At 40.1% G+C, this 27,315-nt stretch overlaps 1 protein-coding gene across 5 annotated transcripts in view; it reads right to left on the bottom strand.

Moving 5' to 3' along the window:
* UNC80 (unc-80 homolog, NALCN channel complex subunit) overlaps window positions 1-27,315 on the bottom strand; it is a gene marked incomplete at both ends in the record, with an annotated part of 239,244 nt that overhangs the window by 10,684 nt on the left and 201,245 nt on the right. For all 5 annotated transcript variants that reach the window (XM_082658570.1, XM_082658568.1, XM_082658567.1 and 2 more), the window contains 12 exons: window positions 2,443-2,581; window positions 6,890-7,069; window positions 8,423-8,588; window positions 9,195-9,379; window positions 13,040-13,246; window positions 13,989-14,112; window positions 15,355-15,480; window positions 16,435-16,558; window positions 18,710-18,910; window positions 23,355-23,573; window positions 23,928-23,963; window positions 25,370-25,462. In XM_082658570.1, the coding sequence (XP_082514696.1) occupies window positions 2,443-2,581; window positions 6,890-7,069; window positions 8,423-8,588; window positions 9,195-9,379; window positions 13,040-13,246; window positions 13,989-14,112; window positions 15,355-15,480; window positions 16,435-16,558; window positions 18,710-18,910; window positions 23,355-23,573; window positions 23,928-23,963; window positions 25,370-25,462 (1,800 nt within the window). The remainder of the gene's footprint in view (window positions 1-2,442; window positions 2,582-6,889; window positions 7,070-8,422; window positions 8,589-9,194; window positions 9,380-13,039; window positions 13,247-13,988; window positions 14,113-15,354; window positions 15,481-16,434; window positions 16,559-18,709; window positions 18,911-23,354; window positions 23,574-23,927; window positions 23,964-25,369; window positions 25,463-27,315) is intronic.

Genomic DNA, 27,315 nt, shown 5'->3' on the forward strand with positions numbered 1-27,315 from the left:
GAAAATGCAAACAAATAAAAGAAAAAGAAAAAAAGCATGCACTTTTCTGCTTCCAAGGACCAAAAATAAATAAATAAATTTAACAGAACCAGGAAGGAAAAGGAGACAGTCAACCATTTCACCTTGTGCTGGGTTTGTCAAGACCTAGGACTCAAGGCAATGGGGAGGAGGGGCTTTGGGTGGATACGACTCTCAGAGGAGTGAGTGATCTATTTATTGGTCAAGAGTTTGGACTTAAAACGAGCTCCGAATGGACACGGGAGCTCTGGAACGCACTGCAGAACGAATCTGTAGAGGACAAAACTATCATTCCTTTGGTAACCATCTGGCTGCGTGGTTATGATTTTTCACCTATCATATGTACAGATGTTTCATCGATTAGGATCCTGCTTCTTTCTTGTGTCTTATGACATGATCACACAGAAACCACTTACCATGAACTGCCACAACCCAACTCTTGGAACTGATGCCATTAAGAAAAGCAAAGAAAGAACCCGACTTCACCTGCTAATTTTGCAGTGAAAATGCAAGTAAACAAATGGAAGGAAGATAACCCTGGAAAATTCACATGGAACTCGCATTTATGTCCTCACTCCATCCTCTAGTGACTGAATTGTAAATGTCAAAAGAAGAAACCTGTCAGGTTGGTGAAAGAATAATTAGTTTATCGATTTATTTGGATCACACTGATTTGGGAATTTGTGAACAGAAACTGTGTTATACTTTCTCTCCCTTTCCTTCAGTGCCTGGCACTGAGCTAAGTACTCACGAGGCACTCAATAAATAGTTGTTAAAATGGATGGAATTAAACAATTTAGAAAATTGGAGTGCCCGCCTCTAGAGAACTGCTGTTCACCTAATTGTACACTGTAAAAATAGCAACCATCACCAGAAAGAGGCTTTCCCTCACACACAGAGACATAATTACCTTCCCTAGCCCAGAGGGTTTAACTATATTATTTTTCTGGATTTCTAGTATATCCGTAATAGAACAAATTTTCTCCCCAGAAATGAGATAACTCCTTAATGGATATGTACAAAGGGAATTGATGGCCTAGTTATTTTAGGTAAATAACCAAAAAACTCTTTACTTAAAATTCCCTAATTTAGACTTTTAGACAGACTGCTAGATAGTCTTCGTTTATTCTTGATAAAAGTTTGCACTTTTCTAGCAATTAAACATAAATAACCACTTACCAGTATTAACTGCTTGTATGGCTTTACATCTTTTTTTGGATATTCTATAGTTTGGCTCTGATTTTGTTCATATATTTTATTTATAAGACTTCCTTTTCAAAGAGAAATTACCAAATGGTAGGTAAAGCAATCTCTTACAATGACAGTAATCCTTATATACTAGCAATTTTTGTAATAACTCAGTAGTACATAAATAATGCTTTCTTTTTAAGTATGCAATTTACTTATTAATCTTTTATCATTTCCCCCTATTTTTTCAATATTCTCCAAAGTCTGGCTTTATTTCACAAATTTTATTTCATCTGTACAGTTCAGGAATGATTTGCTAAAGGATATAGATCTAGGGTAATTATTTCTGCACGTAAACTAATTTTATCTGATCATTAGAATGTGCCCTGATTGTTCTTATTCTCCGTGTATAAGTTATACCACAATGACTCTATAGGTAATAAGAATAAACAACAAACTAGATAAAAAACACATAAGACTGATTCTTTTAAAGAATTCAGTTTCTGAAGTAAAAATACTGCCTCTGAAGTAGATAATGTTTTATTTCTTATGTCAGATCATTTCCTATATAACCATATATATGGTAAACTATATATATAAAGTTTTAAATCTATATTCTTAGAGGGCAGAGAACACCAAAGAAAATGTTTTAAAGAGTTTAGCTATGGAAACATAAAACTCTCTAGGTAGAGAAGTTACCTTAAAGACCAACTTTAGCTAACCTCTCATTTCACAGAGGAGAAAACAGTGGGCTCCTGTTAAATGACCTGCCCAACATCACACATAGTGGCATAGGTCTTCTTCTGCTTGGTTAAGCATCACTACCTCCAACTAAATACTGACGATACACCAGAAGTCTAAACTACCACATATATCAAGCTAGTCCTATACACTTGCCAGGTACTCATTATTACCTTAGCTGATGTTATAGCTGAAATACAAGAATGTCATCTGAAAGAAGACCATGAAAGAAGACCATATATCTGTTTATAGAAAAATTTTAAGGAGAAACAATGTTTGGATCAGAAATTGAGATCCCTTCTACTGGCCTGGCTTAGAAAACTCTCCGCAAGTTGTTGCCTGTGCAACCCTCGTTGAAAAGTTGTTTGAATGGTCTACTTAACAACATTGATTGTTTGCTTCTCTTTAGTCCTTTTTTAGAATAACAGGAGTGAGTTTTCAGAATTTCTACCTTTGCCCCCAAAGGCAGAGTATAACATATCCATGGCTCTTTACCTTTGGCTGGGTAACATGCCCACCTCAGCCTGAGGTGCAGACATGCTGGAGACATGGCTGGAGAACCGCCTCCTTCCAATGGCACTCAGGAGGTAAGCTTCTTGTTCACTTACCACACTGGGCATGCTGACAGAGTCATCTGAAAGGGCCAGAGAAGGGAGTGTTAGGCAACTGTGATGTGGACCAGAAAACCCAGACCATCTTTGTACTTGGGCTCCATCCTTGGCTTGTATGCAAACTTAGGGCAGTATCTAAAGCTAAATTATCATCCATCCCTTTGTACAGATTCAAAACTAAGACCTTTGGGGCCTTAAGAAACATCTTCACTATTTTTATAAAACCAGAGACTTTAACAGCTGAGCCTCTAGGGTTACTGAACAGTGTCATTTTGAGAATACGAACAGAACTTTGAGTTAAAGTGACTGGTTACTTCATTTGGGTGAGGGAAACAGCTTCAGTAAAACTTCATGAATGTATCTCCATCTTGAAAAAAAAAAAAAGACCTTTGGGGGCTTGGTTTTTAATCTGCACAAAGGGATGAAGGATAATTCTTCCCATCTACAAATCTCCCACCCTCAAACAGCCTTCATGAAATATATGTAAACTTCTTGTCCATTTCTACAAGTAGGTTATTTGTAAAAATCAAGGGGCATCTGCAAATTAAAGATTTCAGAAAAGCTGGACTATAATTTTTAAACATTCCAGAAATAGTTCAGTAAGGGACCTTGTTATTGAACAAATCAAGCATTTTTGAAATTCAAACACTACATTCAGTACATTTCATGATTTTTAGACTGCTGAGGGAAAGACTATTTCAGGTATTTTTTGGAAAAATATTTAAAAACCTATAAAGTTTAGAAACAAGTGCTTATTTTAACCTAAATTTAAAGTTTGAAGCAGTCTTGCTTTCTCCATAGAAGCTGAAATTAATGTATTCAAATCCATATGAAAATTAACTTTAGCACAATAATTTGTGACAAGGAGACCTCATTCTCAGTGAGCAAATATTGTTTGTAACTGAACAGAAAACACATCTTGACTGACATAGAATTTTGGTGAACTTATGCTACCATGTAAGGTTGTCTGACATCATTTATTTAAAATATCCCAAGTGGTCATATTTCTAGTGAAATTTATTTCAAACCAAAGAGGTGAATACGAAAAGTGCTAAAAATTTTAATTTGCTATATAACTGACTTGAAGTTGATTCTTGTTATAGAATGGTATTTCCTTTTTAGATGTGTTCATAGAGAAGAGAATAATCAAATGTGTCCTAAAAACATGAAAAAAATGTGGTAGGGTAGATTGAGCTATTTCTACTAAGACCTTTCTGAAATTCCATTGACTTTTTTCTCTCTTATCCAAACTCATATATCACTTAACACTTACTCCTTCAGTATTTGTTTGGTGATTAATCATGTGCTGTGTCATTCACTCTTTTTTTTTTTTTAAAGACTTTTTTGATGTGGATCATTTTTAAAGTCTTTATTGAATTTGTTACAATATTGCTTCTGTTTTATGTTTTGGTTTTTTTGGCCGTGAAGCATGTGGGATCTTAGCTCCCCGACCAGGGATTGAACCTACATTCCCTGCATTGGAAGGCGAAGTCTTAACCACTGGACCACCAGGGAAGTCCCTCATTTACACTTTTGTTAAGTGTTCTTTATCAAAAATGTCTGTCATCTCCTCTACAAGACTATATCTAAGATTTTAGAGAGCAGAGAATATATCTTTCTCATACTTTCTTATTCCTCATCTTGTTCCTGCTAGGTCCTAATACAGGTTTGATGATTGAACGGAAAAAATGTTTAATTCAAAGGTGTCAACCCTCTAGCTTTCATACCCCACCTTATAAATTAATACACACCCACATCACAATCACACCACATTGTGTGTTAGCAACCCTGTTGTCATTGGATGGTTGTGATGTTTGAGAGCAGAGATATTAGCAAAAACTTGCATACTTGTAAGTGTATGAGTGTTGGCCTTTGGTCATTGCTATCTCTGTTTATGTCTTCTCTACTTTTCTTCTCTACTTCCTTCCTACTGGCTTGGTCATCCTCTAATTCATAAGGTTACTTCCAAAATATATTTAGCTTTATTGAAGAGAGGTTGTTATCGTTTGCCATATTTAAAAATTTTCTGGGAGAGACTACTTCAACCATTAAAGAAAAATAGATATTACTTTAAGTTCTGGACTATTACTAGGACTTATATTGAATATTCGAACTGCTGATCCTTATCTCATTTTTTTTTCGTCAAGGTCTTTCATGATTTCCCTCATTATAATTTTAGGATTATTTCCATGAGCAATGATTTCAAAACAAATATGTCTGTAGGTCTGGTGCAGAACAGTATGATTATCACTTTGTTATTTACTTAACCCTGAAACTAAATCTGGAAATATTACTGAGGTGTGCTTTTTAAAAAAATTTTTTTAAATTAATTAAATTTTAATTTTGGCTGCCCTGGGTCTTTGTTGCTGCGCACCGACTTTTCTCTAGTTGCGGCGAGCGGGGGCTACTCTTTGTTGCGATTCGCAGGCTTCTCATCGGGTGGCTTCTCTTGTTGCAGAGCACAGGCTCTAGGCATGTGGGCTTCAGTAGTTGTGGCACTTGGGCTCAGTAGTTGTGGCTCGCAGGCTCTAGAGTGCAGGCTCAGCAGTTGTGGCACACGGGCTTAGTTGCTCGGCGGCATGTGGGATCTTCCAGGACCAGGGCTCGAACCCGTGTCCCCTGCACTGGCAGGCAGATTCTTAACCACTGCACCACCAGGGAAGTCCACTGATGCGTGCTTTGACAAAGCAGTTATTTCTTTCCTTCTCCTACACATCCAACTGTAGTAGGGTATTAAAATACTTTCATTCATCTTAATTAAAATTCTAACCTCAACTCTATTTAATTTAGTTCAGAGTGCAGCTTTTCAAAAAAAATTATTTATTTTTGGCTGCATTGGGTCGTCATTGCTGCACACGGGTTTTTTCTGGTTGCGGTGAGCAGGGGCTACTTTTGTTGCAGTGTGCGGGCTTCTCCTTGCAGTGGCTTCTCTTGTTGCGGAGCACGGGCTCTAGGCACACGGGGTTCGGTAGTTGCAGCATGTAGGCTCGGTAGTTGTGGCTCGCGGGCTCTAGAGCACAGGCTCAGTTGTTGTGGCACACGGGCTTAGTTGCTCCACGACATGTGAGATTTTCCCCAACCTGGGCTCGAACCTGTGTCCCCTGCATTGGCAGGCGTATTCTTAACCACTGCGCCACCAGGGAAGTCCCAGAGTGCAGCTTTTTGTTGTTGTTTGGTACAGAGGGGCTCTGAGTGAAGATCTAGATTTTGTTTTCATAAGGCATTGACAGTACACTTTGCTCTAAATGTTGTATCAGAGTGTCTTTGAAACACAACTGGAAAATAATCGATACAGTTAAAAAAACATTAAATGACAGGGGTATTTATGAAACCTTTCACCTTTTACTTTTTAAAACTATTATGCATATATATGGAAGTGTGTTCTTAACTGGATTTTCCCTCATTTCACCAAATCTTTAGAAGCTCCTGGCTGCCTCAGTTACTGGGGACGCTCTTAACTCAAATTGGGTTGTATGCCCTTGAGACAGTCTGCTGCTTTACACTCTAGATAATATAGCTGGCTGGTCTTTTCTGAGTCATAAGCATATGCAGTGCTCACTTTTCCTTGCCCAATTGGGTCATGTAAGTACTGACTGACCTTCTAAGCAAGATGGCCAGGAGAAAGGGGAATAAACACTCCCCTTCGTTACTTAACCACAATTTAAATGAGTTAGTGAAAAGGTTGAATACATAAGCTCAAAGAAAACTTAGGGGTCACTAAAGATTTACTTTTTGTAAGACAGGAATAAAGACACAGACCTACTAGAGAATGGACTTGAGGATATGGGGAGGGGGAAGTGTAAGCTGTGACAAAGCGAGAGAGAGGCATGGACATACATACACTACCAAACGTAAGGTAGATAGCTAGTGGGAAGCAGCCGCATAGCACAGGGAGATCAGCTTGGTGCTTTGTGACCACCTAGAGGGGTGGGATAGGGAGGGTGGGAGGGAGGGAGATGCAAGAGGGAAGAGATATGGGGACATATGTATATGTATAACTGATTCACTTTGTTATAAAGCAGAAACTAACACACCATTGTAAAGCAATTATACTCCAATAAAGATGTAAAAAAAAAAAAAAGATTTACTTTTTGCCTGAACTCCTACCAAATGACCAAGGATATCAAGGAATTTATAGAAAAGCAGGCATTAGAAGTCATGGGATCAGTCACAATTCCATTTTAAATCCTTTTTGTAAAAACGACCAGAGGATCAGAACTGAGAAAGGTCAGGAAGGTAGAAATCCTTCCCAAGCCCTCATGCACATGGCCAAGCTGTGTCACACATGACCTCCCACCTCCCACCACCCCAGATTCTGCAGGGTGACCTACTTTCCTCATCTTCCTCATCAGTTCGACTCAGGGTGTCCTGTGAAGCCTGCTGGGACGGCTCACTGTCCTGCTCCCAGACTGTGCCGGTGCCTGTGTTGGAGCGTGACATGGTGGCCAGACTCAGGCGGTAAGCAGAGGTGGAGGTACCCACGGTGCTGATGGATGTCTTCCCTTGGTAGGCTAGTGGGGTTGAGAGACCAAAGAAAATCCATGGTGAGGATCTTGAAAGAAAACAAATGCTAGCTTCAAGCTCCTCCCAGACAACTTATATTTTTTTAAGGAAAGGTCATTCAAATAGTATGTCCCAGATAGATGATCTTTAGGACAAAGTAGCAAATGGAACTGAAAATGGTGGGAAGAAAAAAAAAAGAGAGAATTGGCCACTGATGTACTTATAATTGAATAATTTTCTTGGGGGAGCAGAATATCTCTAACAATATAAAATGTTTTGATGTTGCTCCCTCTGTCATTGTTTTTCAGTTTTATTTTCCAAGGCTGGCAGAATGCAAATTCATTTTTTCACTGAGAAATGTACGTTACCTGACCCAAGCATACAGAAGTAATAAATACATTGTCTGAAAGGAACCTTACAACCAAAATTAGAATACATAATTAAAACTGTGTTCTTATTCCCCTTTTCTGGAGATTACAATTTATAAACCACCCCCTTGGTTCTATGTTATATTATTTTATTATAAAGCAGAACATTTGAATGGCCCTGAGTAGACTTCACCAAGATTGTATTTGTCAGTTTTTTGGTCTTTAATACATTGAGAACAACCCTAAAAGTTTTAGAAAGGAAAAAAAAGCCACATGGATGATAGTCTTCTACTTATGGGTAATGACTGCCCTCTAATGGCAGATAATGATTTATTTTCCTTCCTTGGTGACCTGCAATTAATATAATTATAAAAGTAAACAATACATTCCCAAAGAAAATCTTTTGGATAATGTAAACTAGCCTGCCGGTTTTTATTCAACCCTCTCTCCCTCCAATTTGTGAATTTTATCATCAATCATACAGACCCAGTTTTAAGTCCCCTCACTGGTGTCACTGTCTTTGTGTGTAAGTTATTTAACCTCTCTTGAGTCTCAGTTTCTTCATTCTATAAGCAGACTTTCAGTTATGCATCTTGCAGGTATTTGTGTGGATTAAATAACAGCTATGAAATAATCTATCATATAACAGACACTCAATGAATGAGTTCCCTCTTCCTTTTCAAAACGGAAATGAAGGTAAGAATTTAAATAGGTTTTTTTCCCCCCTAGCTAAATATTCAAGAAAAAGCCGAACTACTGAAATAAAGATTGAAAATAAAATATTCAGAAAAGGAATACAATGAAACTCTTATGATATCCCCCTGGATTTGTTTTGTTGTTGACAAGGATCACAGGGTCAAATCTACCAGTTGTACCGAAATGGCTACTGCATACTTGGCTCCAGAAAGAGCAGTGACCTGGAAAAAGAGGCATTCTTTGTAGGTTGTAAGTTCCATGAGTAAAACAAATGGAAAATACCCCTTGCATACTTACCTGATCCACTGTGAACTGCCTCTTTTAGAATTTTTAGTTCACTGTTGAACTCAGCAATGAGGGAGCTCTTACACAGAGGGCGTGGAATGAAACGCCGTTCCAGCTGGTCAGCGATATGTTGTCGGGCAGAAAGCTCTTCGTGGTTCTCTGCTGGTTGGGCCAGAAGCTGAAAGGAAGGCATAGATTCTCAGGTCCTCAATTTTCTCATCTGTAAAATGAGCTAATTATTGTATCTATTTCATAGTTGGTGGTGAAGCTTAAATAAGGTAACACATACAAAGTTCTTAGAACAGTGCTTAGGAAGTGCTTAATCAATATGCTGTTTTGAATCACAGCGCCCAGAAATCGAGGCACGAAAAGAATAAAAGAGCAGATGAATACTGAGGGTCTCAGAGGAAAAACATGCTTTAACTATCTCATTTTTCCCCATGTTTATTTAAAATCAGATCTCAGTCATGCCCCTGAAGACAAGAGACCATTCTTCAGATCTTTTTATCCAGGCAATCTTTGTTTCTTGGGGGGGGGGGGGTGGTAAATGGGGAGAGGGCAAAGTTTCACCGACGTTAATTAAGCTCTTACTGTGAAGGTACTTCTAACATGAAATTTTATCCTCTGGGATACCTGTTTGGGCTGATTTCTCGTCAAGCATGGTATTAACACGTCCTCCTGACTAGCTATATAGCACATGCCCCGAGACTGCTGCTGTCATCCTGCCCTGCTCTGGAAAGCAGCACATTCGCGGGGCTTGTCACTTCCTGGAGGAGAAGCACACCTTGCACTGGATGAAAGGGCGCAAGAGCACGAAGATGGGGATGCGGGTCCGCACGATGAAGTCGAGGAAGTCCCACAGGGCCAGGCCGCCGACCTTCCTCAGGGCCATCTCCTTCACCTGGAGGCTCAGCCAGTACCACTGGCTGCCGAGCTGCCTCTCAAAGCAGACGAGAATCACCTTCAGCGCTTCACACCAGGAAAAGACACAAGTGAGCCTGCAGACCTGTGCTTCGGAGGAACCCTGCCCACATCCAGCTGCCCACATCCACAGCCTTTTTACGCATCTAATTTCTAAATGTCTAAACTCTATGTTTCGAAAGACTTGAGCGTACTGCTGAGTGACAGTGTTCTGACATCAAGACAGAAATTTCTATGGTAAACATGCTTTGATTCTGATTAAGAGAACACATATATCTTTCTTAAGTGCATTTAACTACTATTTTGGAAAATACAGACCAAAGCTCTTCACAGAATTGAAAGGGAAATGTGGTATAAACATGATGTGTGGCTAATACTTCTAAGAGTTTTGTCATAGTGGCTTCATGGTAATACCAGCGTATTACTCACATCTGAAACTAAAACATGGGTGTTTTAAAATATTTTTCTTTTAAGCTCAGAGATAATATATTCTTGCTAATAAAAGCAAAATCAAGACCGTGCAGAAATGCATAAAGTTTAAAAAAGTAGTCCTTCCCCTTCCTACTCCCTTCCTGATTCCATCCTAAACTCTTCCCCAGAGTAACCAGTAAATCCTTCCAGAAAAGAAAACACTATCTTCCCTCCTCCACCTCTCACGATGTCTCTTGTTAAACCGTATTGGATTTCTTGAACAATATCTCTTTTCTTCCAGATTCTGGCAGCCTTGTCACAATCTACATTTTAAAATTTATTTTCAGGAATCAGATTTCCCAAACAGTGTGTCAGGACAAACCAGAATATTGTAAAAACATCAGAGATTATGGTGAGGGCTTCCTCTACCACCCGGCTCTCCCCACAGGGTCTCCCATGGGGCAGTCAAGGGAACCTGGGCCTTCTTCATCACGTCTTAAGGCCCATCTCAGCATCTAGAATACACATAGAAATCCAATTCCCTAAAGCCCTCAGGAGTCACCTACACCTTTACCATCTATTTAGGGCACTTCCAGGGGAAAACCAGGTCATATAACACAGAGAGAGATGTAAGATTCTTCCTTCTGCGTCTACTCACCCCTATTCCTCTCCCTCATCATAACAAACATATGAACAAAAAGCAACACTCCTCTAACCCTACCCTGATCCTGGTGACATTTCTACCTGTTATGTGCCTGTTGGCCTTCTTTGGGCTTCTGCCTTTCTGCTTTCCACCTTCACCAGCAACAGCCCAACACACAAACAGGATAGCAAAGGGCTCAGGGCTTCTGGTGCTGGATGGATTCGATCTGAAATTTAGCTCTGCTACTTATTGACAGTGTGACTTTAGGTAAGTTATTCAACCTTTCTGGGGCTTAGCCTCTTCCTTCCTAAAGTGAGAATATGTACTTCTTGGAGTCGTTGTGAGGATTCAAAGTGATGATAATGTAAAGTATAGAAAACACTCGTTATTGCACACTAAATGCTCAGAATAAAGGTAAAAATAAATTTAAAATAGAGGTCCAGTAGCCTGGCCAAGTAACCAAAGGATTCACCTTCATTAAAAAAGCAGAAAATAGAAAAAAAAAAAAAAACACCCCATCAAAAAATGGGCAGAAGATCTAAATAGACATTTCTCCAAAGAAGACATACAGATGACCAAAAGGTACATGAAAAGATGCTCAACATCGCTAATTAGCGAAATGCAAATCAAAACTACAAGGTGTTACCTCACACCAGTTGGAATGGCTATCATCAAAAAGTCTACAAATAAATGCTGGAGAGGGTGTGGAAAAAAAGGAACCCTCCTACATTGTTGGTGGGAATATTAGCTGGTACAGCCACTATGGAGAATAGTACAGAGCTTCCTTAAAAAACTAAAAATAGAGCTACCATATGATCCTGCAATCCCACTACTAGACACACATCTGGAGAAAACCATAATTCGAAAAGATACATGCACCCCAATGTTCATAGCAGGACTATTTACAATAGCCAAGACATAGAAGCAGCCTAAATGTCCATCGACAGATGAATGGGTAAAGATGAGATATATTTATACAATGGAATATTACTCAGCCATAAAGAGGATGAAATAATGCCATTTGCTGCAGCATGGATGGACCTAGAGAATATCATACTAAGTGAAGTAAGTCAGAGAAAGACAAATATCATATGATATCACTTATATGTGTGGAACCTAAAAAAATGATACAAATAAACTTATATACAAAACAGATAGACCCAAAGACATAGAAAACAAACTTATGGTTACCAGAGGGGAAGGGGGGAGGGATGAATTAGGAGTTTGGGATTAACCTATACAAATGACTATACATAAAATAGATAACAAGGAAGGACCTACTGTACAGCACAAAGAACTATACTCAATATTTCGTAATAACCTATAAGGGAAAAGAATCTGAAAAAAAAGTTATGTATGTATGTATGATTGAATAACTTTGCTACACACTTGAAACTAACACAACACTGTAAATCAACTATACTTCAATTTTTAAGAAAAGGCAGAAAGTGGAGAGAACTGAAGATAGTTACCCGTTAAGTGTTTTCTCCTATCCCTGTCTTACATGCTAAGGTCTCTTTTCCCAGCATCCTCTGTACAGTCCTAAACCTCATGCAGGGCTCTGTACCAGAATCTAGATTTTATCTGAACCCTACAACCTCACGTCTCTGGCCACCATGCCCCACACGGGCAAGTCCTATGCACATGCAGCCTTGTTTCTTTTTTTCCTTTTTCATTCTCATTATCACATCATTTTCAAATACATTCCTCAGTAATGCAGTCCAAACATCCCCCCGCCACACACACAAACACACACACACACACACACACACACTCCAAACTCCAAGGACCTGAAGAACCTGTTTTTACCATTGTGTCTGCTTTCATCTTATACTCCCCACCAAGGTCTGCTTTGGTGAATTGAAAAATGTCAGGCAAGATTTTTTCAGCTTCCTCCTTTTGAGATTTTCTGTTGCCAGTACTCCTTAGTCTCAGTGCTGTGGCAACAGTGGTCATTTCTCCCCAGCTTAGTTCATTCTAGTCAAGGAGTAGCTGTTAGTATTCCATGGGTCACATGGAATGGTCGAATACTTATTAGTACTCCACCCAGTCACAGCAGGGATAGGGTAATGGGAAGGTAGAAGTCAAGGGTGATGCTTTGTACGTGCTGAAGTGGCTTCTCTAAATACTTTCTGGATTGAGGTCTTTTAAAATACTTTTTGTAGAGCATGGACTTGAGGACATGGGGAGGGGGAAGGGTAAGCTGTGACAAAGCGAGAGAGTGGCATGGACATATACACACTACCAAACGTAAAACAGATAGCTAGTGGGAAGCAGCCGCATAGTACACGGAGATCAGCTCAGTGCTTTGTGACCACCTACAGGAGTGGGATAGGGAGGGTGGGAGGGAGGGAGACGCAAGAGGGAGGAGATATGGGGACATATGTGTATGTATGGCTGATTCACTTTGTTATAAAGCAGAAACTAACACATCATTGTAAAGCAACTATACTCCAATAAAGATGTAAAAAAAATAAAAATAAAATACTTTTTGAGTCAAGGTGGAACATAACTAAATAAGTACATATGTATATACATATATACATGTATACATATACATATGTGTGTATATATCTATATCTATTTCTCTATTTCTCTATCTATCTATCTATCTATCTACCTACCTACCTACCTATCTAGAGAGAAGTACCCACCCAAGTATGCTGCTTGGCTGGTGGACTCTGCCAGCCCTTCCCTGCGCAGGTCTTTGCCTGCATCCCCGGGGGTGGAGCAGTGAGCGGGGGAGCTCTCCAACATGAAGCTCTTGCTTCTGGACGTGCTGATGATCCGTGGAGGCAGGAGCACATTAATGACGGTCTGCAGTAGCAGCTGCACCTCAGGCTGCTCCAGCCATGGGCTATCTGCCGGGCAGAGTTTGGAAGGAGGAAGTGGAAAGAAAAGCAAGTCACAAGGTAGACTTTCCACGTTAGACACAGAAAAATTCAGCTCTTTCTCCAATTCCAAACTAGAACACCCTAGAAATTCGAGTGCCTTCCCCACCAAGTACAGCTTCTCCTATGGACAGAAGCAGCCCTCCTGGTACTGGGTGTCTCCTCCGTAGTCAGCACCCAAGGGTCCCTGCTCTTAGCCAAATCTCCCGCTTACCATTTCAATCTCTTTTCTGTTTATTTTTTTCTGCTCAAATACTCATAATGCACTGTCTTTATGTTTGAGATAAACTTTTCCTAAAAGAAAAAATCCCCCAAGAAGTAAGAGTAATGAAAACATATTGGAATTTAGTGACAGTGTCAGGATTTACACTAAACCTAGTGTCAGTAGGTTATCCAGTCCATTCTCTGTCAATTCACATCATCCTGTACTTCAGTTAATACCATTTTCTTAATTGAAACAATGCTCTCCTGATTTTTGCTGTACTGAAATGCTTTTAAATAGGATGTATCTTCTAAGTGGAGCAGAGACAGTCTTGACCAAGGGCAGCTAAACTGAAAAGAAAGAAAGACTCTTATTTCCTAAGATACCCTTGTTTAAATCATTCAGCTCAACTTCAATGATGGCCTTCATGGGAAAAGGAAGAAATAACAGCCTGACACTTAAGAAAACACAACAACAATGATAAATTTCCTTTAGTTAAATTAATCAGACCTTTGCTTCCAGATCCTACTGTGAGCACAAATGGGATGAGCAGATTTAAAAGCATCCCCTCCCTTCGCTCTTGATTGGTGAATGGGGAGATCACATGACTTAAAGGAAAATCTTCTTTTAAAGCCTGTGCAGCAATAATAGAAAAAAAGATTAATGGACCCCCTCACCCATTCAGTCTGTTTGTTTTTACACAGCATGGAGGAGACGGGGACTCCCTGACGGCTGCACCTGCAAACTAGGAGTTCAACTGTCATCTGTGCAGCGTCCAAGATTCACCCCAAACCGATACTTTACCATTTGTTTGACATAATGGAGAGCTATATACCTAAAAAACAGCAACATCTTGAATATCAAATGAAAAATCATGACACGTATAGTCTGGTACAAAAACAACCGCACTTCCCCATTCATTTTATCCATGTGTCCACCAATAAATATCATAGTGACCAAAGAAAAGGAGAACTTGCCACCTGCTCCATTGGGGAGTTATTTAAAAATCCTCTCCCCTGTATAAGACCTTCTTCAAGCCAGAAAGCAACAGACAATATAAAAAGAAATAAATGATCTCTGTATACGTGTTGTCAAAATGTATCACTTTAGGGATGTCTTTATTTCCCTTCTGCCTGGTAGCCACAGCGCTTGCTTAATCTGTTTTCCATCATCTAACCATTCTCTGGACGATGGACCATCAAACTTGGTTGTCAGATAATGGATGGGTCGGTTATCCATTTACAGCCATTCTATACTTCCCATTGGTCAGAAAGCTTTCTGGTGATTTGTCACTCTTTAAAGTTAGGTGACACACAGAAATAGGCAGGGAAATTGGCATTCTATACTTTTTTGCTTTGGGAATGATTATTTTAATTTTAGGAAATAAAAGAAGTGGGAGAAAAATGATTAAAAAAAAGCACCCGCAATATTCAGCCCACAACCATTAAAGAAAATTAAGATATTCAAAGTCTAGTAATAATATTTGAATTTTTTTTACTGCAATTCTTTCTGCAAATAATTTAAAACCGGACTTTGAACATTACTGCCTCTTTTAATTAACAATTGTGAGCTGATTATCTGGGAACCATTATTTTCCTAAGGTACTGACACACGTTTTCAACGACGGAAGCGGCTCCTGAGGTTGTGGCAGGACTAAATGACTCTGCTATTTTTGAGATCTCAAGAAGAATTACAGAAGCACAACTTTAGGACCAAGCTCAGGGCTGAAGCTCCAAAACTGTAAAAGTCTGGAGATGTTTACACTTCTGTTTCACAGATTTTGCCCAGCCTTTGCAGAAAAATAAAAGAGAACACCATGATCAGGTGCCTCAACCAGCAACGTAATGAGCGTGACAAACAGGTAAGGCAGTCACACCTGTATCTGCAATGCTACAAGCCGGACAACAGCTGTGCTGAAGGGCAGAGGTGGTGAGAGATAAGGGCTGAGATGAAGAAGGGGTAATCCATCAGCAACACTGGAGGGTCCTACCACTCCCATCACCTGAAATACAAACAGAGCACATGACCAGCCTTGACTATTGCAATTTCATGCAACTGTAGTAAGGGAGTCTCAGTCAATAATAATAAAAATAATGATAATGATAATAAAAAATTTGAAGGTTGGGCATGTTACTTTCAATCTGTTCGTGTTGCCTTCTTCTGAAAGCAAGTAATGTCTGGAGTCAGATCAAACGCTTACACTGGATTCAGCCAAGGTTTTGTAGAATGTTGCTCATAACTATGTAAATAATGAGAGATGAACCCAAAACTGTTCTAAGCAGGAGACTGGACATACTTACTTGCGGACTCAAAGGAATGCAATCAACATTCTTTGATGGAGCAAATACCGACAACGATGATGATGGCAAGAGCTCTACTTGTGCTAGGCATTCCAGCTACAGATCTATTGCTCAATTAGCTAAGCAGCAGATTCTATTCAATGAAATGCTCTACCATGGTTTCCACATTGTACAAAACCTTGTCAGGACCAGACTCTAGATATTACGTAACTGATAAAAAATTTTTTGTTTTCCTGTAAATCCTAGACTGGCCAACCCATAATGTGATTTTTCACTAAGAAAGAAAAAAAAATCCTCTTTGCATTTTAATCTCCCCCACCCCAGACTACTTCAACTTCTAGCCAATTGTGCAGTCTCCCGCCACCCCACTCTCCAACTGGCAGCCCTCAACTCTCAGCGCAACTTGAAGAGGTCAATTGTCAAAGTAGTGCGTGGGAAGCAGCACACCAAAATCCCATCTGTAGAGGGACGGGCCCCTTGATCTCCCCACACACTACCTTGAAATGTACCTCACTATTTTCAGTGTCACCTGAGCCGTCTGTTTTCATGGGTAGGTGTGTAGGTAGATAGGTTGACCTGTAAATCTTCAATTCAGAGAAATCAATAGCAGAGTTAAATTTTGTAAAGTTTCAGAAGATTGCCACTTGGCTACTCACCAGATTGACACAGACATTGATCAGTGACCTAAGGTGAGGCAGGAAGGATATGATTGGCTGCCTCTGAAGTGTCAAACAAACCCCTTCAATCAAATTGCTGGCAGGCTCCCACTCAACCTGTCGCCTGGAATACAATATAGGAGCCATTAGCAGCGTGGCTCCCTTCTGGAGACTGTCTGAAACGAGTGAATGAGACAGTGATTCTGACGCCATCTAAGACAGGATGGGTGTCTGAAACAACAAAATGCTTCAGAGGGGAGGAAGTTTACCCACGTTGTTCCAAAAGTACAGAGCACATTAGGAAGGGAAGAGGATACTGAAAACGTAGCAGAGGCACTCCTGCCCCACTCGACTAATGAGACAAAATCTATTGAAGAAAAAACAGAGATGATGAATGGGTGGCATTTCAAGTTTCCTGGTTTTAACTATGAGAGAGGGTATGAGACTACCATTTTAGGAAACCCATCATAGGAGTCATTACTCCCAGTAGAACTAATTTGACTATAGGCTGTGTTTCTGAAATGTTTTTTTATCAGACTACAGTTGATCTCATCAGCTTTTATACCAGACTGCAACTAATTAGATTTATATGGCTTAGCTCTTGCCAAAAAGATGGCATTAGAGGAAGTCTATTTAAAAAGTGTTCTTTCTTTGCCTCCTAAAAAATGATATTTTGGGGCTACATTCTATGGTAGTATAAATGGTGGTATACATAACCCAATTAGATGAATATGAGATTTTCTGTAATAGAAAACAATCTGGTCTGTAATTGTCTCAGTACTGAAGAGTCGTTTCTGTGGCCCCCTAAATAAACAAGTTGGGCTTTACTGAGATCAATGCTATTTCCTGGAAATAATTTCTAAGCTTATATTGCCTACCAAATTGAAATCTCTACAATGACAAAATGGAAACGTTCATACATGAGGCTATGTTGACATTCCTGATGCTCAAGTAACCTACAGGTTAGGTTCAGTCAACATTTCTCTTGTTGAACTGAGATCACCTGAAGAAATTAAATCCAAGGCAACCCCAAATTCACAGTATACACACCAAGAAAATTGCCTACAATTAATCAAGTCTATGAGTTTATCCAGACGTCTACTTTTAGGAAACTGCTGTTCTTTGTAATGGGTTTAGTTATATGACAAATGAGCTAGCCTATGGAGATGTTAACATCTTTAGAAGAAACGTTATTTTAACACACCCTCGTGAGATTTATAAGACTGGCCATTTGCCAATAGGCACAGATGTTCCACTGGGACCACTAAAGAAAATAGGAGTGCTTTAAGGATACTCATTTCTATGCTACTAAAATAAATAACCTTGAAATAACATATAGGCATCCATCATCACGGTAGAAAAGAATATAGGAGCAAACTGTCCATTATTAGAATAAAATCTTTCAATTTCTTTTTAATAAATTCAACAGCTTCTGATGGCTGCATAAATGAAAAGAGCACAGGATAAAACCTGGAAAAGTTCTGACAAATTGAACAGTAAATGCTACAGATTCTTGGGCAAGAGTTGCATTGATTGGGGGTTTAGTTTAACAGGACAGAAAATGGTCTCACTAACCCAAAGTGGAAATTTCCAAACTAGTGGGTTTATTAGCATTTATCAATTGATGTATCTTCTCACTGTGGCTATAGGTTTCCAAACTGGGCTCAGAACTCCAGGTAGCCTGGTTCGGAGGCATCTGCTCACAGAAAGGCTACCAACTGATATTTCAGGCCACTGAGTGGAGGGCAAGTGGCAATAACATTGATTTAGTACCACCTCAATTAGGTGAAAACGTGAAAATTAGGTATTTGTTATCAACCCTGAGAGCTCTTTAGCTGCTGCTTCGCTGATTATTGTAAAGCTTGGCATTTCTATAAACTGGTACCTAAAATACTATGTTAAATACGCATGTTTGAACATCAAGCTAATTTTTCTTCTCTCCTTAGTTGTTTAATTTATAAGGCATAGCTTGCCTTACTTTAAAAGGAACTAAAGGATACACATTGAATTTCTTATGTGTGTCAGATAAGGAACCTGATAGCTAAGAAGTGAATAGATTTTTCAAGATAAATATATTTTTTTGAAGAATACGTTATTCCTCAAAATATAGACCCTGCTACTTATGCTTTCGTATACCTGATTAGCTCTGCACATATAACCAACCGAACACTTTTGAGCCATTCATTCAACTGCGGATTGATCCACCACCTTCAAAAATGACAAACTTGAAGTTTGAAGCTTGTAATACCAACAGCTGACTAGGAGGCCTCCTCACCTCAAAGTAGGCATCTTATGAATTTTGTTGAACATCCTATCCAATCTCTTTAAAATGAGGATGAGGGCCGGCCTCACTGCCTCGGCGGTCCAGTCGGTGATAGGGAGCATCTCCATGATGTAGCGTCGAAGCCCACGGCTCTCCATTGTCTGGGTGTCGTATGGTGCCAACTTCAGAAGGGAGTGTGCAATTTCTGCCAACCTAAAATGTTTTGTTTTGTTTTTAAAGAATAAGCTTAGAAAGCCACCATGAGAATTTTCCCACACAGCATCATGCTAATCACCCTCCTTCCAGCACACTGACTCCCTAAACTGGGAACATTCTGCCACATTATCTCATAACTTGTAAATAAACGTTTTAAAAAACAAACCTGGACAAAATAAGGCCCATACATTTCAGTTGGTTGATATATCTCTTAAGTCTTTTCAATTTGTAGGTTCCCCCTCTTCTGCTCTTGTTTTGACATCTAGTAATTTATTTGTTGGAGAAATTAGCTGTTGGTCCTGTAGCATTTCCTGCACTCTGGATTTTGCTGATTGAATCTCCATGGTGTCATTTAATTTATCCTATTTCTCCTGTATGTAATTCAATTGGTAGTTAGATCCAGGGGCTAGATCAGATTAGGTTTTGATTTTCTGGTATGTGTCCTTCATAGGCGATGTGTACTTTCCTCAGGACGTACGTGATTCCCAGCTGTCACTCTTCATGATGTCAGTGGCTACTAGTGATCACTGCACAGATTCCTCAACTCATTAGAAGTAGTACAATGGTAATACTGTATCGTTCCTTTTTTTCCATGTATTAACTATAGCATTTTAATAAGAAGTCCTTTTGATTACTCCAAGAGAGACAGGACAAATGCTTAAAAAGGACTACAGTTTAAGAGCACCCCAGGTGATTCTGACAGGCACTCTGGTATAGGAATCAGAGCTAGGCCCTTGCCCCTCTACCACATGGATTGCTCTACAATTGCTCCGTGTGATTAGTGCCATGGATGGAGGATTCACCACTGCATGAGGCAGCTCATTCCATCTTTGGACATCCACACTGTGAAAAGCTCTCCTCATATTAGGTCCCCAAATTCCCTCAATATTTTCCTATGAGGCTTCATCTGGAAGCATGAATTCAATCCATCTTCTCCATGGCAACCCTTCACTATCAACAGTCACTGTCTCTTCATCCCCACTCATACTCTCTCCAGACTGAACATACACATTGTCCTTCTAGAAATTGTGTGTGAGTGTGTGTGTTTTAAAGAAATCGTTTTAAACAGTCTTCACACTCTTTTGTTTATCTCTTTCTCACAAATGTGCCATGCAGAAAATAATGCTTTACTTTTCAGGTCGTTTGATTGACAGATAAAAGTATATCTATATACACATATTTCTTGGTGTACAGCGCAATGATTTGACTCACATACATCATGAAGTGACCACCACAACAAATCTAGTATATACACAGATTTCTTTTCCCTTGTTATCTTGTAGGTAACCTTAAGAAATGCTAGAGAAATAACCGATCTATTTCAAGCTTGAAAACAATACTTAGAGTTGGATTTGTGTCATCTGATGGATTATTAACTGAATTTCTCTCATCTCTGGTCATGTTACAAAATGAATATGCTTCCAGCATAAAACAAAAATTTCCTTTAATACAGTCTTTGCTGTACTATCACATGAATAATCTTGAGAACACAAGGGAGAGATGGAGGGGGAGAAAGGAAAGAGGGAGAGTTGGAGAGAGGTGGGCGAGGGGGGAGAGAGAGAAAAATTCGTTTGCAGAGCTTACTGTCCTGCTATTCTGCTGCTGTGGCAGCTTTGGTCTGGGAAAATGAGGTAATAAATTCCTTTAGGGTAGAAACTCTATCTAATCAAGAATGTTTTACTTGAGAGCCTCGCAGCCAATCATAACTTCTGCAAATGCAGGGGTACAGATTGCCTCAACACTCCTTCTTGGCTCCTTGATTCAAATCGAGTACTTCTTGCAATTATCTCCTCTATCTTTTATATCGTCCCATTTCTTTTTTTAAAAAAAAATCATGGATACTATCCTTGATGGATACTATCTATTCTTAGGACTTTAAATACTACCTATAGGTCCCCAATTCTAAAATTTATATATTTAGCTCTGATTTTGACATACAGCCAAATGTGTACTTGATTTACAAAAGAAAACCTTAACTATACCCTGTGCTTTGGTGTAGGGTCAAAACATGTGGAACTCAGCAAACTCTGTTTGGCCAGAGAACGTGATGGGTCCATTTTTATTGAGAGCTGGTGTGAAACAGCATGAACAGAGGAGATGTTGTCTAAATAGTCCCTGGCATTAAAAAATTCTGCCTACCTTCCCATAGATCCAGGCCATGAAATACCTGTGCTCATACAGGTTACTCTTGCTGAATTGCATCGTGACGTTCTGCAGCTTTTGGTACCTCCAGGCATCCAGTCACGTGAGACTGGCCCTTTACCTGTGATGGGATGTTGGTGAGGCTGCTGCCCATCACTCTGCTCTTTCCTTTCAACATGCCTCAACCAGGAGATACTTCTTGTTCTTCATATTTTAAAAAGGGGATTTTGCTTTACCAAAAAAACCTAGTTGTGTTTTATCTTATTGACAATGTGATTTTATGATCAGCCATTTCTCCCTGTTGTTTTGATAACTCAGAAGCCCAAAGTCAAATTTACAGTTCATCAGTAGTATCTAATGTGATAAAATCACGTAGGTTTCCCATGCTAATCTTATCATAAACTATTTCCCTGCTAATTTTTCACATTGTTTCGACTCTCTAATTTGTAAATTGTATCCCTTTGCATCATATAATTTTCTGAGTTGCCTCAAGTACTTGGTAAAATAATAAACACTTAAATACATGTGATATATAGTGCTTGCAACACCGCATTCTGTATTCTTACGTGTGCCTCACGTATTGAACTGTGATCATGTTGAGGACTAGGGCTTTATTTCACATCCCCAGTGTCTAGGACAGCATGTGGATCTTTCTCATTAGCGTTAGCATCTATTGAGCCCTAGATCCGTGCCAGGCACAGAGCTAATCATTTGAACTCCTAGAGCTCATTTAACCTTTAATAGGGTTTGACCTCTAGAGGGAGCTCCAGGCCTCTCTAACTCATGCTTTCCCCTCTCTCCAAATGCCTTGAGTGTAGATACAGATATACATAAGACAGGTACTAACCCATTATCATGATTTCTCCCCTCCCCTCCCCCCCTTTTGACTCGCTCTCCTATCTTTCAGGAATCTTTTCCCCTTTCTCCCACAAAATGTCTGTCGATAGTAGTGATTCTCTGACTCTGGGAATGTGATGTACAATTACTCAGATCAGCTAGTCATTATCAGTAGGAAAGGAGGGGAGATGGCCTGAACGGAGCACGGAGTTACTATGGCAACAGAAGCCTAACACTTCAAACTTTCCTCGCCTTTCCCAGTGCAGGAGCTGAAATTCTTAGTGCAAAATAAGTTCTTCCCCATCACAGCACAGCAGGGAGTGTGAACACATGTGACGCTCTAGACTTCTGGGTGTGTGCCAGTAACTCAGAGAATGTGAAATCAGTCTGGAGGATAAAGAGCCTGTGTTCTCCAGACATTTCTGGCTTCTCATTTTCCCTCACTTAGTACTTTCTAAATTTTTCGAGGAATCATTTTAAGAAAAAAAAGAGACGATAATCAGGAAATTGGTGTGTTTTGCCAAATTGCAATGTTATTGCTGAAAGGCTAGAACTTAAGCCTACCTTTAGTTTTACAGATATACTAAACTTTCCAAGTGAATATTTTGTTACCAATGGAATTTTCCTTTCAAGGAATTTTTATGATGCTTTAAAAACTGTTACAAATCTAAATAGAAGATCATCTGGAATCATGTTCCTTTTAAGAATCTGAAAATACAGACACAGCCTTTATAGTTTGAAGCAACAAGTGACATGACATCTCCTTAGGAAGAAGGAAACACGAGTGCACAGAGATATAATTCTGGGGGCTCTCCCTGACATACCAGGAGTACAAATTTTTAAAGGATGACTGGCCTCATCTAGTGCAGAATTTTTACCAGGACACTTTTTTGAAACATTGGAAGGCTACCATGCACAATATGTATATAAGGGATCTCAGACTCAACCAAAGTGTGGCTCCGAGTTAAAACTGCTCCTTCCCTGCAGGCCCCTCACTGAGTCCTCAGATAGTGTAGCGGCAGAGCAAGTCCTCAAGCAGAAAGTAGCTGTGCATTTTTTTGTGTAAAATAAGAGAGAGGGGACATTGGATTCTTGTGAAAAATTAGAATTTGTGCAGTAAAGAGCATGTGGAAGAAAGCTACTTCCCTATGAATTCAGGTGATGCAATCTCCCTTTCACTCTCTTTTATTAAGGAGCAAATATATCAACTGGGCTTTTCTGTCTTTAAGAACATTTCCCCCTGTCCACGCTAAGATCCTTTTCCACAGACTTAACATCTATTTTCCCAGAGGACCCTGTTTGATGTGCATCCAAGCTACAGGAGACCAATCAATTTCAGCCAGTTTCAAGTTTTTATCCTGCCCCACATTTATCCCCCCCGCATACACCCCTTCCCAACCCCCTCCAGACATCCGGCCCAAGCTGTGTGCACACTCAGGGGCAGAGAAAATGAGGACAGTACCTCATGTGGGACTTCACGTCCAACAACTCCAGGGCAGTGACCCGTGGTTCCCCGGCCAGGTTTTGCAAGATCTTCAGCCTGGGCCCGCAGTGCTTGTAGAACTCGGTGCAGATGTTCAGCAGCGACTCCCGGGGTCTTCTGAACTCCTCCCGAGCAAGCCGTTCATCCAGTTCCTCTCTGGGAAGGCCCTGCCCTTCCTCCAGTAAGTGCAGGTTTTCTCTGGGGAATTATAAAAGTTTAACTGGGGGTCTGGGAAGGTGTATGGGGGGCAACTATGAGAGGAAGGTATCACACTGAAGAAAAATATGATGCCTTATATTACATGCAAGTTGATGAAGCAGCAGGGCGGGGCCTAGGAGAACCTTATCGGAAGGATCGAGAAAGTTCATCATCTTGCAAGAGACTGTCATCCCAAACTGCAGTGGCTTTCCATTAGCCACTTCCTGAGGATTTATAAAGAAGTGGGAGGCCATGCCTGAATGAAAAGAAAGCTGACGGAACCATAACACAGCTCACAAGGCAAATTATCACAAGATGAGAGAATTAGTACAAAATTAGGTTGTCTTTCTGTACCTGATAAAGTGCAGTTTGGCGCCTTGTTCCTGGTACCTGGGAGTCAGAAAAACAGTCTGCGTAACTATCAGAGTAAGAGCAGGGGCCCTGTGGCGGGGCCTCTTAACGGCTTTTTCTTATGAGAAGCCTTTGAAGTTACACATTTTGGTAAGCTCCCTAATACACACATGCTAATCCTAAAATATAAAATCTTGATCTTTCATTTGCCTACCACATATGCTGCAACTATAGCTGCCATGAACGCCGTTCCATTGCCAGATAATTTGTAGAAAGACAGATACTCTAAAAACACACACAAACTCATGGAATGTGGTCAAATGAAGGAAATTTTGGAAAACTTTCAAGGTGAGGTGAATCTAAGTTGCAGTTTTAACATCATGTGCTATATTTTAGGAAGAAATATGGCTGACTTCCTTTCAGTTCTAGAGACTTCTTGCTTTATGAGTGATGGGTAAGAGGACTTTAGAAACCCTCTTTCTCTGGGCACCTTTCATCTAGTGTTGAACATAGCTCAGTAAGCTTAGAGAAAACCCCTAAATATCCCTTAAACTCATTACTCAAAACCCATATAATCATTTTCCCCTAATGTGAGAAATTGAGGTAACACTATCACATCAGATAATTTATATCTGATGTGATAGTTTGGAACTTATTTCATTTTTAACATAAATACATGATAAGCAGGGAATTTACATAAATAATGATATACACTTAAAAATGTGCTTTAGAGAAAATAGAAAATTATTCAGTTTTTCCTTATAACCTCTGCTAATTACTCCATACTGGGAAAAGAGAACTTTCTCCCTAGCTGATTTTGGGTTTGCTGTGTCTTAAAATCTTCCTTGGAGGAGGAAGCTAATTAAACTTTTATTTTTGTCTCAGAGTACCTAGAGGTTAACCCAGGGAGAATGAAGTAAAGTATTAACTAGTGCAGCCAGTGTCTGAGTTGCACCAAGAGGGAAGGTGATTAAGTCAACAACCGTGAAAGCATCAGTTAAGGGGCTAAGTCAAAGCTTGGATGAAATGTCTGTAGAAAATCTGTCCAGATGAAAGAAAGGTGACTCTGCACAACTGCCCTGGAATGAGAAGCCACCTCCTGATTATTATTGTTTCCTTTGCCTTTTTCTTGGAGGCAAGTGAAACAACACTGGAATAGTTCAAAGACCACCCAGGAGGCAGAGAACATCTTGCATGTTCACACAAACCAATGGACATAAATGCCACTTTCTGAAGGTGGCTTACTTCTCTTCATTTACAAAGGTGACAACTGCAAAAAAAGCCTAGGTGTTTTCGTGTAACTCTCAACTCTCACCTTCTTCTCTTTTCCTTGGAGATTTTCACGCTCAATATCGACTATTTTCAGGATTCCTTTCACTCGCAACAGCTGAGATTCAGGTTGTACGACATTGAGAGACCACAGAAGAATAAAGCCAGTGAATTACCTGGTAGTCACCCCAGACGACATGGTGTGGTTGGCTGTGGTGGCCCCTTTATGACCCTGGTCACACCTGCTCATCTGGGGGGCCGTCATGGGCCTGCAACAACAGTAACAAAACCACAGAAGTGGAGACACTTATGAAACCCTCAAGTTACTGCAGCTCACACAAGCTTGAAGCTAGAAGCTTATAAAGGCTTTGGCCTTTTCTGTCACACTCCCCTGCTGAGTCTGTCCTGGAAGGCACTTTAAAGGGAACACTGATTCCCAAGGGTCTATAAGCTCACCACGATTTAAGGTCTTTCAAGTACTCTTCAGACCAGACATTCATGAAATCAGACTTCTAAGTCTGTGCTGATTAAGTGAGAGTTAAGAATTCATTTTTTCAATTCCACAGGTACCAGGAAGTTAGCCATTCTAGACAGTAAAAAAAAAAAAGATAAGGGTGTACATATCATTTAGGCCACCTGCTCCATAACCAACCACTCTGTTTTTCTGAGAAACTATCAAACAAGGAAAGAATCTTTCTAGTCAAAGTTAGACCTAAGTCTGTGTCTTTATTCCTGTCGTAGAGAATGGAGTTGAGGACACGGGGACGGGGAAGGGTAAGCTGGGACGAAGTGAGAGAGTGGCATGGACTTATATATACTAACAAATGTAAAATAGATAGCTAGTGGGAAGAAGCCACATAGCACAGGGAGATCCGCTCGGTGCTTTGTGTCCACCTAGAGGGGTGGGATAGGGAGGGTGGGAGGGAGACTGCAAGAGGGAGGAGATATGGGGATGTATGTATATGTACAGCTGATTTACTTTGTTATACAGCAGAAACTAACACACCATTGTAAAGCAATTATACTCCAGTAAAGATGTTAAAAAAAAATTATACCTAAGACTACCCAGGGAAGTGAGTAAATTAGTATCTATTGTTAAGTCAGTAATTTATTATAGATGCTAAGAAACAGGTTCAAATGAGCTCATATATAGGTAAACTGCGTCTGTGTCATCTGTGACGTGGAAAGGAAGATAAGCCCTTTCAAAGCAATTGCTTACAGGAACTCTTTAAAGCTTGCTTTTGTCATGCTCATTTTCTGTATGCTGGTTGTGGCTGGAGAGTAACCCTTTAAAAATCGCCCCAGACCGTCTCTTCGGCGCCTTTGCTGTAGGGGGCAGCATTTAAAGCTAGCCCCAAGACCTTCCCCCCACTGCCCCACTGGTGTTACTCCCGTTATCACGCTACATCATATGGCAAAAGGGAAATGATCTGGGTAGGCCTAATCTCATCACCGGCCCTTAAAAAGCAGAAAGTTTCTCTTGGGAGGGGCAGACAAATTTGAAGTCTGAGAAGGACTCAAGGCATCCCTGCTGGCTGGACGACTGCGGGGCCCTGTAAGAGGGAATACAGGTGTCTTCCAACAGCAGAGAGTGGCCCCTGGCTCACGGCCAGGAAGGAAAGGGGACCTCAGACCTAAAGGGGCCTGGTGCTGGATTCTGCCAAAACCCTGAATGAGCTGAGAAGTGGATTTTCCCCCAGATCGTTCCAGTAAGAGCTCAGACCAACTGACATCTTGATTTTGGCCTTGCAAGACCCTGAGCCGACAGATCAGCTGAGCCTGCCCAGATTTCCGGCCTACAGAACCATGCGATGATAATAAACGCATTCAGTTTTAAGCCTCTCAGTTTGTGGTAATGTGCTATGCAACAATGGAAAACTAATACTGATACACTTGTAATATACTTGTTTCTGTGTTACTATCTATAGAACGGTTAATTTTTTTTCATGAGCAACTACATTAGGACTGTGGAAGTGAAGTGGTATTCTTCTCATTTTCTTTTCGTAAAAACAATGGAGCCAATTTTGTTGTGAATAATTACAGCCAGCCAATGAGGCTAGTCTTCCACTCCATCTTTTGAATATTAAATACACTGGAATATTTAAGGCCACAGCATTTCAAA

This window comes from Grampus griseus, assembly GCF_964374135.1.
Source record: "Grampus griseus genome assembly, chromosome: 7".
NCBI lineage: Eukaryota > Metazoa > Chordata > Mammalia > Artiodactyla > Delphinidae > Grampus > Grampus griseus.